This window comes from Monodon monoceros, unplaced genomic scaffold, assembly GCF_005190385.1.
Source record: "Monodon monoceros isolate NGI ecotype Baffin Bay Population unplaced genomic scaffold, NGI_Narwhal_1 Super_Scaffold_12, whole genome shotgun sequence".
NCBI classification, from domain to species: Eukaryota; Metazoa; Chordata; class Mammalia; order Artiodactyla; family Monodontidae; genus Monodon; species Monodon monoceros.
This window is the reverse complement of record NW_021703768.1, coordinates 144,506,651-144,519,761: the sequence shown is the minus strand read 5'-3', so window position 1 is coordinate 144,519,761 and position 13,111 is coordinate 144,506,651. Positions and strand designations below refer to the sequence as shown.

The 13,111-nt window shown below is 49.5% G+C and overlaps 1 protein-coding gene and 1 pseudogene across 1 annotated transcript in view; both read right to left on the bottom strand.

The window, feature by feature from the left end:
* LOC114892167 (dipeptidase 2-like) overlaps positions 1-12,133 on the bottom strand; it is a 19,540-nt gene extending 7,407 nt beyond the window's left edge. The window contains 12 exon segments of the mRNA XM_029216835.1: positions 7,535-7,702; positions 7,776-7,910; positions 8,557-8,636; positions 9,304-9,388; positions 9,766-9,942; positions 10,063-10,132; positions 10,433-10,574; positions 10,792-10,921; positions 11,226-11,352; positions 11,678-11,758; positions 11,760-11,895; positions 12,007-12,133. Coding sequence (XP_029072668.1) covers positions 7,535-7,702; positions 7,776-7,910; positions 8,557-8,636; positions 9,304-9,388; positions 9,766-9,942; positions 10,063-10,132; positions 10,433-10,574; positions 10,792-10,921; positions 11,226-11,352; positions 11,678-11,758; positions 11,760-11,895; positions 12,007-12,133 — 1,458 coding nt within the window.
* Positions 12,134-12,257: 124 nt separating this feature from the next.
* Positions 12,258-13,111, bottom strand: part of LOC114892165 — a 3,247-nt pseudogene continuing 2,393 nt past the window's right edge.

Here is a 13,111-nt window from a genome sequence, read left to right as displayed (position 1 = left end):
AGAGAGAGAGAGAGAGAGAGAGAGAGAGAGAGAGAGAGAGAGAGAGATATACCTCAAAACACCTGTTGCTGGGCCCATGACTGAAAAGACTGATGCTTAAGGCCATTCTCTTAACATGGAAATTGTTCTGTGGGCTCCAGTTATATTGCAGATTAAATATATATATATATATATGTTTATTTGAGGCTCTTCATATTTACCTTAAGGCCACTTTTTGACTTTACACCATAAAATGACCTTGATCTCTCAAGCAGATGCCTTTATAGGTGATGAGCATTGAAAGTATGTTTTGGGAGATCCTATCAGTAGAATGTAGCAGTTATGCACACAAGCTCTGGGTTCAGATTGCCCGGGTTAGTATTTGAGCCCCATCTTACTACTAAGTGACCTTGGGCAGGTTTCTTGACCTCTTTGTGTCACATTTTCCATATGTAAAAGGGCAAAAATAATAACACCTACTTAGTGAATTTGTTGTTAGAATTAAATGAGTTAAACGTAAAATGAAGTTGTAATAATGTCTGGCCTATAGTAGGTACTCAGACATTTTAGATCTAATTTTTATTATTATTGTGTGGGTTTTTAGAATTATCTTTATCCTTTAGTGTTATTTTATCCTGGTTAATTTTTATGAAATGACATATGTGTATCATTTTTGGCATTTTTTAAGTCTACAAAAGATAAAAATTCAACCCAAACTGGCTTACACATGGAAAAGAATTTATTGGCTCTTGTAAATCAAGTAATTCAAAGACACACCAGCCTCAGATACGACTTGATCCAGGGCTCAAATGATGTCTCCAGAATTTACTTTTTCTCTGTACATTTCTCAGCTATGTTGCCTTAATGTTGTCTCCATTCTTGGTGGCTTCCGTCTCATGCTTGAAAAATGCCTGTCATCAGCTCTTGGAACTGCATGCTTCAACACTGAAATCCAGTGAAAAAGAGTGAGCGTCTTTATCCTAGCATTTCCAAAAAACATTCTGGGGTCCACTCTGATGGGACTGCATCAGCCCATGTGCTCATCTTTTTTTTTTTTTTTTTTTTAATTTATTTATTTTTGGTTGCGTTGGGTCTTTGTTGCTGTGCGGTGTGTGGGCTTCTCACTGCGGTGGCTTCTCTTGTTGCGGAGCACGAGCTCTAGACGCTCGGCCTTAAGTAGTTGTGGCACACAGGCTTACTTGCTCCGCGGCATGTGGGATCTTCCTGGACCAGGGCTCAAACCCGTGTACCCTGCATTGGCAGGCGGATTCTTAACCACTGCAGCACCAGGGAAGCCCCCATGTGCTCATCTTTGATTGGATTATTGGTACCATCAGGATGCAGGACTTTGGCCAGGTCTGGGTCATTCATCCCATTTTTGAGTTAAAGGTAGAGTCAACGCCACGAGAAGCACGTGGATTGAAGGTGGGGAAATTAGGATATAGCTACCAGAAGAAACATAAAAAGATGACAGACAGCAAAATAATAGATGTTCATAGCATGAATGCTTTTAAATAAATTTGGAGGACTTTGAGTGTAACTATGGGGACTCTAGTACAAATCACAATTCAGTTCAAACTCATTATGTTGGATGACTAATTATGTCTAGCATTATATAAAAGACCACACTAATGCAATTGAGATAAAGGATCTCCTAAATGAGCCAAGTAGACATATGTTAACATACACAATGCTGGGGTATGAAAAATTTTCACATTTTGGTTTCTAAGAATGGAGAAGAGCTCTTTGACTCCTCTTTTTCATGATAGCCACTTTCCTCCACCTGCAAAAAGGGGCCACTTTGGGTGGAGTCACTATGTGATTTAAAAATTCATCTCTTCTCCTTTGGGGTGGTATACTGGCCTGGTACTGCTACACTGGATGAAAGTCCAGACATCTCTCTTTGGATGCTTCTTTACCACTAGATCCTAAGAATTCCCAGTTCAGGCTTAGGCACTGAAAACTTTGCAGAGATAAGCACTCAAATTTGTCGGGCTTTGTTGAGACAGAATAATTGCCTTTCTACTTGCTTCTAGTCCATTTAAACCTGCCTCACATGGCTACAGGAGCTCTCTATGGATTTGAGCCCAGGGTGCTTCAATTCTGCTTTGGTGTTTGGGGGTCAAAGCCCCTGTATTTTGCCTCCTTTGTTTAGTATCTCCCTTGGAAACATTATAAAAGAAGTAGTGGTGTACCTAAGGCAAGAATTCAAGTAGTGCTAGGGCCCCTGACTAAAATGCCATCGTAATATCTTTACACCACCACTCAATTGCACCTAATTATACATTGCAAACAAAACTTTTGATAACATTTAGATATAATATCATTGTCTCTAAACTCCAGAATTAAAGTTCCAAAGAATGAATAAAAGGGAAATCAAAGGCTCATTATATTGCTCACTCGCTTGAAGAATATAGATCAGTAGTCTGAGCTGGGCTGTCAAAACCCCTTGTTAAGAACAAAGGAATCTGGCTCAGAGAACCAAACTTGAGTAAAACATCTTAATGGAACCAACTGTTTACTAATATGATTTCCATGGGAGGAATCTGGCCCTAACTCAAATTTTTTTTAATACAAACTAATCTACTAAGGGGATTTGTTTTCTTAACCCAAAGCCTGAAAATCATTTCTGTGAATTACAGCACTGTATACAGGGTGACTGTTGTGCATTCCCCCTTGTTAGGAGAAAGAATGGAAAATATCAAATCTTGTCAAATGAAGCAAAGGGAAAAAATTAGTCTTTCATTTGTAGGAGAGAAAATAACACTGTAGAGATTCAAGTGCCTGCTTTGTATTACTACGCAGTCTCTAATTGAGCCCTCCTTCAAAAATCCAACTTCACAACTTATGTCTTAGAAGTTCCCCCTAATTTAAAGTACTCAGCAAGTTAGCATCTGAGAATGTCCCCTTCTGAGCTGGAAGGACTAATGATCAAAAAGAAACATGTGAGATATAGAGATATTTAACTTCTCTCATGCGAGATCAGTGATTTAGAAGGGATTGATATGCCAGTTTTTCCTTATTTTAATGACCTTTCCCACATGTGGCCTCCCCGATTCCTGTAATAACACTTTGTTTATACAGATAATTTTCTCTCCAGCAGGAGCTCTTACATGCTTTAATAACCTTTTCTCATAAATCAACTCAGTACACTGTGAAGTTTGATGAGGTACAGGGGCTAGGAAGGGTTCTCTCAAGCCTGCCAACTGGGTCTCTGATTGCTCCACTGCCCCCTCCTGCATCTCCAAGTGGGCTGATATTGGTGTAGGGACCTGGGGGCAGGGCTTGATTGGGCTGGAAGTTCACCCCATATTAGCCCAGGAGTGAGTGCAAACTCTGTGAGAAACAAGAGTGTTTGAGAAGGTCCCATGTGAAGAAACCAAAATCTGAATTTTTATCCAGATGGAGTAAGGCTTGGGTCAGAGATTCTTGGGTTGGACTTTGGTTATCTCTTAGGAATCCCGTACATTTTATTGACCCAAGCCTCCATTTAGAAATGAAAAAATATCTCCACTGGATGATTCAGTTGAAGTAGATGGTATCCATTTGGTAGCATGAGACAGAAACAGCTCAAATTGGCATAGATACAAAAGAAAAAATAATGGATGATGTTATTGAGATTACCCAAAGAAGGGCTTCAGGAACAGTCTGATCCAGGTTATCAAATGATGTTAAGCAGCTCTTTCTTTTTCTAATCTCTTGGCTTTGGTTCCCACTAGACATTCTCAGCCAAGGTTTTTACACATAGTGAGAAAAATGGCATTTAGTAACCTCCTAATCTTATCTTAATAACTTAGGATCCAAAGGAAGAGAGAGAACTCCTTTCTCTTGGTATGTCTGTATCAAACTTCAAGGAGTATACTGACACTGGGATTGACAATCCCAACAGGAACACATGGAATGTGTATGTGGATGGATTTTCCTAAGGTGTCAGAGAAGGGAAATGCAAAAATCTGCTGGATTGACCTATCTCTGTCAGCTCTACACTTCTCTTTCCTGTAACCTGCCCGCCCGCCCCATACATATACACACATGCATGTATGCACACACAAACACACACACAGAATGTTGTTACAGGCTTGGCTAAAATATTCTGGAAGGATACTTCATATAGTAAAAATAAAAATACATAAATATGGTATAACCAACAAATTACAGTTCGTGAAGGTTTCATTGTAATACAACAAACAATTCCCAAATGCCGCCACTTACCATGTCTTTTTTATTTCACAACACTATTATTTTTTTCTAACATCTTTATTGGAGTATAATTGCTTTACATTGTTGTGTTAGTTTCTGCTGTACAACAAAGTGAATCAGCTATACGTATACATATATCTCCATATCCCCTCCCTCTTGCATCTCCCTCCCACCCTCCCTATTCCACCCTTCTAGGTGGTCACAAAGCACCAAGCTGATCTCCCTGTGCTATGTGGCTGCTTCCCACTAGCTATCTATTTTACGTTTGGTAGTGTATATATGTCCATGCCACTCTCTCACTTTGTCACAGCTTACCCTTCCCCCTCCCCATATCCTCAAGTCCATTCTCTAGTAGGTCTGTGTCTTTATTCCTGTCTTACCCCTAGGTTCTTCATGACATTTTTTTCCCTTAAATTCCATATATATGTGTTAGCATACGGTATTTGTCTTTCTCTTCCTGACTTCACTCTGTATGACAGACTCTAGGTCTATCCACCTCATTACAAATAGCTCAATTTCGTTTCTTTTTATGGCTGAGTAATATTCCATTGTGTATATGTGCCACATCTTCTTTATCTATTCGTCTGTCAATGAACACTTAGGTTGCTTCCATGTCCTGGCTATTGTAAATAGTGCTGGCAGGCAGATTCTGAACCACTGCACCACCAGGGAAGTCCCCAGAGATTATTTCTTAAGGTAGGCCCTCCTCAACCCCCATCAGTCTCTTCCCTGCTGACCTAGACTCCCACAGCCTTACGTAACTGCTCCTTCATAGCACCATACGTGGTTTTAATTTCACACATATTTGTAAGTTCCCTTTCTATAACCCTCTGTTCTATTGAACCTTTCCCTCCTGCCTCATCATTTTATCTCTAGTGCCTACCAGTGCTTGGCATATCTTAGGGGCTCAGTAAGTGTCTGTTGAATAAATAATTGGAGACAGAGGACAAGGCTTAGGAGGGAAGATCAAGGCTTTGTTTTCTACATGTTGAGTAGAAGATGCCCTTAAGACATCCGAGTGGGGATGTGTTTTGAGCAGTTGGTGTGAGGTTGGGATGCCTTTGGAGATGATAATGGCCAATATTTTAAACCATGGGAGTGAATAAATTTGTGAGGGAGGATGTGATAAATTAGAAGGGAAGAGGGCCCACGACTAAGGAGCAGCCTCAACATGTGAGGGGAGGAGGTGAAACCAGCAAAAGAGACTGAAAAGCAGGGGTAGAGAGAAAAACTGGGAGAGTGTGCGGTCGACGAACCCAGGGAGGAGAGAGATCAAGGAAGAGGGGAGGCTCAACCATGCCATGTGCTGCTAGCAAAACAAGATTGAGGACAGGTCAGTGTCTCGTAGATTGAGCAACTTCGAGGTAATTGGTGACTTTAATCAGAGCGGTTTTGGGAGAGTGGCAGAGGGGGAGGCCAGGCCGGAGTAGGCTGAGAAGTAAAAAGTTAGTACCTCTGAGAAGAGCATCCTGGGCAAGCTTTGTGGTTTTTAGACAGGACCTTGTTTGCTTAGAATAAATAAATTAACAGTTATCTCTGGGACATGGGATTTTGATTTTCTTCGTTTTACTCCTGTTGCTCTACCTTCAGAATATTTTTAGAATGTGACCACTTCTCACCACCTCCCCTACTATCTCTCCGTCCTGAGCCACCATCATCTCTGACATCGGTGACTGGAGAGCCTTCTAACTGATCTGCCTGTGTCTACCGTGGCCCCCACAGTCTGTTTTTCATACAGCAGTCACCGTGATCATGGGGAATGTGATCAGTCACGCCACTCCTCTCCTTAAAACCCTTCACTGGCTCCTATCGTGAAGAGCTAACAAAGACCGCAGAGCGTCCTACAAGGCCATTCAGGGTCTGACCACTGTGTTCTATCTGCTTACTGCTCTCCATCCATTGTGTATCTGACTTCCATTACTCTCTTCTCCTTTCTGTGCTGCAACCACAGTGGCCTCCTTCCTGTTCTTCTAACACACCAGACAAGCTCCTGCCCCAGGGTCTTTGCACTGGCCCTTTCCTCTCCTGTGCACTCTTCCACTGGATACCAACTTGGCTAACTCAAATCTCTGCTCAGATGTCATCTTCTCATTGAAGCTTATCTGGGCTTCTCTATTTAAAATTTTAACCTATGGGGATGAGGTTGGGGGGAAATGGGTGAAGGTGGTCAGAGGATACAAACTTCCAGTTACAAGACAAATACATTCTGGAATGTAATGTACAGCATGACAACTATGGTTAACAATACTGTATTGTATCTCTTTTCTTTTTAAATTTTATTTATTTATTTATTTGTTTATTTTTGGCTGTGTTGGGTCTTCGTTGCTGCACATGGGCTTTCTCTAGTTGCAGTGAGCGGGGGCTCCTCTTCGTTGCGGTGCGCAGGCTTCTCATTGTGGTGGCTTCTCCTGTTGCGGAGCACCGGCTCTAGGCACCCGGGCTTCAGTAGTTGCGGCACGTGGGCTCAGTAGTTGTGGCGTACGGGCTTAGTTGCTCCATGGCATGTTGGATCTTCCCAGACCAGGGCTCGAACCCGTGTCCCCTGCATTGGCAGGTGGATTCTTAACCACTGCGCCCCCAGGGAAGCCCTACCTCTCATGATTAACTCAATGTATTTACTCAATTTTGGATATAATTAGTGCAGTTGCTATTATCATTGATGAACTGGGGGAAGATGGCGTGGTTGTCTAAGCAGCCTGAACCGATTAGAGGGGAAGTCCCTGAGGAACAGGGAAGGAGGTGTCTAGCCATTGGAGGTCCATGGCCCATTAAGTAGCCTGAGATTCTGGGCTCTGTCCAAATAGGTACAAAGATCATTTGTGATCTAGACATGTTCTCTTCTTGGGCATGTGAACCAGAATTCCCTGAAAGATCCCCAGGTGGTACTCAGCGGGTCAGGATGTGGATTGAGGTGAGCTACACAGAGGGAACCGAGTAAGGTCCAGCCTCCCGCAGCCAGAGCCACCCACTGTCTTCTTCCAGTGCTGAGCCAAGCCACCTGGGTTTCCTCAGGCCACTGCCAGCAGGTCTTCCTTGAGTATCTGGTGTCTAAACTGCAGGGTCCCCCACCAAACCCCGGTATTGGGAGCCTGCACCACAGACCCCACCATGGAGAAGGACACTCGTGCTGATTCCATTTCTAAAACATTTATTTTCAGGAAATGTTTGTGCTCGCATGCAAGGAAACTTTGTGGGGTATCTGTGGCTGCCAAAGTGACATCTGGCAGGATTAACTGGATCACCAGAGCCAAACAATGAGGACTGGGAAGGCAGCAATAACTGTGGGGCCTGGGCCCATGTGGGGGCAAGATTTTGAGAATGACCACTTAGGTGACAAAATGGGATTCCCACAAACCGCAGCTCTGGTTAGTTTCTGGTCTGGAGCCAGATCCTCTCTCTGATGCAGATGTGGGAGGACGGAGCGGCAAGAGCTGCCCAGCTGCTCATCTGGGAACTCATCCTCCAAGGGACTCTGTCCCTCGTTCTCCTCCCGTACCAGGAGGCGGCAGTCAGCGGGCAGCACCTCTCACAGCACCCCCACGTACACCTGCTCGGACCACCTGCTCAGAGCTACTCTTTTGCCCAGCCCAGCATACCTGTTCCACCTGTCTGAAGACCCGCCGCACGTTTCCTCAAAGCACACCCCAGAGCTCTTCCTCACTCCAGCCACGCCCCAACAACTCCTCTATCAGTACCAGGTATATGGACATGTCCTCCAGGCCCTGTGGGAACTTGTGTGGCCGCCAGCCAGCCAGCTCTTGGGCCTCAGACCTGTCCCCTGGTCCTGAGTCAGAACCAAAGCCCTATGTGTCCAGGGTCCACTGAACCGCAGCCCTGGTCAGATATGGAAAATGGAGACTTGGAGAGAGTAGATGATTCACTCCTGCTCTTCATCCTTCAGAGGAAGGCCCCCAAAGCACCTCGACTGTTCACCAAAAGTCATCAAATTGTACTGTTAAGATCTATGCCTTTCACTGAATGCAATTTTTGCCTCCATTTATAAAGAGAAGAAAAGCTTTTTAAGAACTGGGTTGACCCCCCTGCATACACAGGCCCAACTGCAGGCAGAGAAGATGGTCAGCCCAGCCCAGACCTTGCTAAGAGTCTGCTCAGAGGCCGTGGGTCTGCTGGCACTGGATGGGCACAGATGCTGGGCAGATGAGCTCTGTGTGGTGTTTTAGACAAATATGATGACCTAGAGTAGGGCCAAACAGACAGGAGAGCCCAGGTAGCAGACCCTGGGAGAGGGGAGATACCAGTTGGACCAGCACACCTGAGGCTATGGTCAAGGCCATGAGGACCACAGTGTGGTGGGCACGGTGGCTGTGAAAGCCCCATTGCTGCCCAGCCAGCCCGAGACAAACCACGGGGAAGCACTCACCGGCCAGCCCCGTCATAATCTCCACCAATCCCGATGAACTTGCATCCAATGACTGCCCTGATGTGGTCGAAGTGATCTGAAGAATGGAAAGTCAGCAGTGTGGGGCTTCCAGGGCAGGGGTGGGGGTGATGACTGGCCTCTGTTGATTCCCCTTTTTTCAGCCTGTAGGTCAAACAGGCCAGTTCCTTCATGGCCTGGCACCGAGATACCAACTAGAGGGCCCTGAGGTTTGATCTGAAGTGATCCCAGCTGGCTCTAGACTGGACTTCAGATTTCGAGTGGACCCCAGAGCACCCTGTTTGGGCCATTTCCCACCCAAGATTCACCCTGCCTCCCAGTCTCCTTGAGAACCTGTGGGGGCTCCTTTCCTCGGGTGTGGAGGATGAGAGAGGAACAAGAGAACAGCTGAAGAAGACCCCAGAGACCTAAGGAGCTGTCCAGTCCCTTGGCCAGAGGTAGGGGCAGTGTGCTTTAGGAGCCCCTGTAGAGGCACAGATGGGCAGCACCCGGGCTCTGTGTCTGACAGCCTCCCTGATACCCATCAGTATCACAGTTTTGATTCCGTGGCTGCAGTTCCACACGGCACCAAGGTGCTGTGTACCGTCCATTATTGGGTTTTGGGGAGCTGTACCTATTGCCAATAGGTGGGTCAAACCCCTGGGGCTCTTCTGAAGTCCTCCCCAAATTTGGACCCAGCTTCAGCTCCAAATCAGAGTTTTCAGAGAGCCCAGGGTGAGGCTCACCTGCCACAGTAGACACGTTGGCTAACGGGTTGCACTGCAGCACCCGCACGGACAAGGACAGCATCACGATGCCACCGTTCTTCTTCTGCAGGGGCAGACTGGTGGACAGTCAGCTTGGCCCCCAGCACAGCCACCTGCCTGTTCACTCTCTTGGCCCCTGTGAGGAAGGTGTTCAGCCCTGGCTTTGAGGTCAGAGTCGTCTCCTCTCTGGGTTTGTGTGAATGGAGGAGCCGCAGCCCTGGTCTGGATGGTGTCTTGGCCCTGGGTTTCCAGGTTTGGAGGAGTATCTTACCGCCTAGACCCCCACCTAGGGTGCAAGAGTTCAGGGGCTGTGGATCGTGGGTTTTGGGGGCAGAAGATATTTAACCTGGGGTTTGAGGAAATTGAGGGAGAAGAGGCTCAGGTTCAAGGGCTCCTGGTTTGAACCTCTTGCTTTAGGTTTGAGGGCCAGGGCAGTCTCACCAGAAGCTGCAGGATATCATCAGGAACATTCCAAGTGTTCTTGCACACACCCCGGGCAGCTGAGTGGGAGAAGATGACAGGTGCCTGTGACACTTCTAGGGCTCGCTGTGCCACAGCATCCAAGACATGGGATAAGTCCACCATCATGCCCAGGCGGTTCATTTCTGCCACCACCTTCTGCAGGGACAGGATGGGGAGAGGGCATCAGGGCTGCATTTATCTTGTGTGCATTTATCTGTAGGGAACAGGTGGGGCTGTACATTCATGTGGGGCAGGGTATGGAACCCGGGTCCTTACCTCGCCAAAGCCGGTCAGCCGACTGACATTGCTGTAGAAGGGGTGGATACCCTTTGCTGAGCTCTGTGCCCTGCAGGATGGCCAGGAGGCAGTCTGACTGGTGGCCATGACTTGGCTACAAGAGCCTAGAAAGAGGTTCTGTCAAACCATCTACACCTGCAACTCCCTGGTGCAAGAGGAGGGACCCAAACTGGGCTGTGCCTGGCAGTAGCAGGGCCCTTCTGGGGATTCATTCTTGTTCTGCAAACCTCCATTCCCCTCCCCACCCAGGTTCAGGGCCGGATCCCAGGGGTAAACTTGCTTTGGGCCCCAGCGTGATCTTGGGCAGATCCCTGCCTCACTGGGCCCTCACCATCTGCACTGTGCTCACCAGGGCGTGTTGCAGGTGTGGGTGAGTGTCACGTAGTGCACACCCAGTGCATAGAAGGTGTGCAAGATGGAGAGGCTACTGTCCAGTGAGTGGCCGCCCTCCACACCAGTGAGGCAAGCCAACTTCCGGGTATTGTTGAGAGCTGGGGGCAGATAGGTCAGATGATCATTTTCAGAGGCAGGGGTAGCTTACTGAAGTCCCTAACACCTATCACCACCAGTCTGTTTACCTTTTTTTTTTCCGGCCGTGCCACGCAGCTTGAGGGCTCTTAGTTCCCCCACCGGGGATCAAACCCGAGCCCCCTGTGGTGGAAGCGTGGAGTCTTAACCTCTGGACTACCAGGGAAGTGCCCCATCTACCTTTAACTGAGATCACAAGCTCCAGCTCAGAATAGGAGGCACACATGAGGCGGATGAGGTCAATTTGCTCCAGGGTGAGGTGCACAGCATCCCGTTCGTGGGTCTGGCACAGGACGTAGGCTGACCAGAACTGAGGGAAGGCCAGGGCTTAGTTTGGGCTTTGGAACTCCTTGGGCTTCTTATAGCCTCCTCAGCTGGCACAGCACTCACTGTGCCCAGAAGTCACATGTAATGCGTTGCTTTCTCTGTGGTACTTGGATGCCCGTCAGGTTGGCTCACTGTGACCCCTGTAGCCCCCAGCATCCTTGGCATGGCACTTTCTAGGTCACTATGGTAACTTAGTTCCAATGTGACTAACCTGTGGTCTCTGAGGCCCCCAAACTGCCCCACATTCCCCAGCAGCCATGGTGGCACCTTGTGTGTCCCTTTGGTACCTGGGCACCTCCGAGGCCATCGTTCAGCCTGTCCAAGCTGGTCTGGCCATGGCTGAAATTGTGCAGATTAACATCCTGTAGCCCATTGTGGTAAAACTGCCTCAGGACCAGGGGCATGTCCTTGTGGCTGGAGGGAGGTCAAGGCAAATGGGTGGGCTCCTTAGGTCTTGGGATCAGGCAGGACACATTGCCTGGCCTGGGCCAGCCTGGGGGCCCCCCACCTCACACTGTCACACAGACTATACTAGGAGCAGCTGAGGCCTGGGCTGAGGGGTTCCCACCAGGGAGGGGATGACAGAGAAGGGGAAGGGCATCTGTAGATGATGGAGAGGACATCCAGGGGTGGTGTGAGGGAGCCTCCCCACTAGCTCTGCATGCTCCGGACCTCCTCCCCTGCCCAGGGCCAGGCTAGCCCCCACCGGCCCCCAGCAGCCCGCACATACTGCAGCCACCCGTCCACAAGTGGGAACTCCCGCATCAGGGCCTGTGTGCGCTCCCGCGGACTTGGGGTGCTGGAGGTGCCCGGTGTGGTCTGCACGGGTTACCAGCCACAGCAGCAGACCCAGCAGGAGCAGCAGACACAGCAGAGGCCGCTGGCTGAGTGCACGGGGACCTTCGAGGCCCCCGGGCCGCAAGCTGCGCAGGGCCAGGCAGGCGGGCAGAGGCGGGTCTGAGAGGGGCGGGCGATGGGGTTCTGCCCGTCGACACAGGCCACCCAGTGGCGCGGCCTCGCGAGGGGGCGGGGTGAGGGAGTGGATACAGAGTCACAGGACCCTGCCACCCGTGTGCGGAGAGCCGCGATCCGCGAAGCCCGGCAGCCACAGGGCGGCACTGCCCTCCTGCCCCCTGCTCAGAGGCAGCTCCCGCGGGCTAAGCTGGCCTCTGCTGAGAGCCCACTTGCCTCCCATCGCGGGTTCCCTCCGCCCCCGCCCCTCTTCCCACTCCCACTGCTCCGAGGGGGCGCCCCAGGTTGCTCTCCCCCGCCTCTAAACTTCCTGTCCAAGCTGGGGTGCTTCTCTCAGAGGGCCACCTTCAGCCTGAGGCCTCCCGGGAGCACACCTCGTCCCCATCTGCCTGTAGCCGGCCCCGTCCACCCCGAGGGCTGCGTGCGAGTTGTCTCTGTGGCCACAAGTGCTCTGGGCTCCCGGTTTCCCGGTACTGGCCCACGGGGGCTGGTGTGGGGGAAGAGATAGTTTCTGGAAATGTGGGGGGGGGGTAACCTTGTGAGCTCTGGATTCAGGAAGAGGCCCTCTGCCCCCGACCTTCTCTCTGCACCTACTTGACACCCCAACCTGCATGACCATTCTCTGGGGACTTGAACCAGCACCTGGGAACTATCAGGAACCTCCCCCACTTCTGTCAGCCAGCCTCAGGAAAGAGCACCCTCAGGAGTTGCTACACCTCCCCAGGGCCTGAATAGAGGGACTTTTGGGATGTGAACTGAACAACCTTCTGGGGAGGGTCAGCAACCCTTTTACTCAACAGAGCAGGAACCCAGTCAGTGGCTATTTGAGTGGAAGGAAATGAAGTCGTTTCCATGGCAGCAGAGCCCCCACCGCAGCAACCTTCCTCCCAGAGCTGCTGGCTGACCTTCTGGCCAGGATCCCTCCTTCCTGAGCATGGAAGGCCCGGCCTCGTGGAGAAGTATAGGTTCTGAAGAAAGACCTGGCACCTGGGTTCTGCTGCTACACTTGCCTTATCTCGTGGCCCTTGTGGCTGTAGCTTTCCCAGAAACCTCAAGGGCTAAGGGCCTGTGCTTGCTCAGAGGCCGCACGCCATTCCCCATTTCCAGCCTCAGGCCCTCCCCCAGCTGCCTCCTCTAGGGACCCCCTCCCCCCAACACACACACACACACACACACACACACACACACACACACACACACA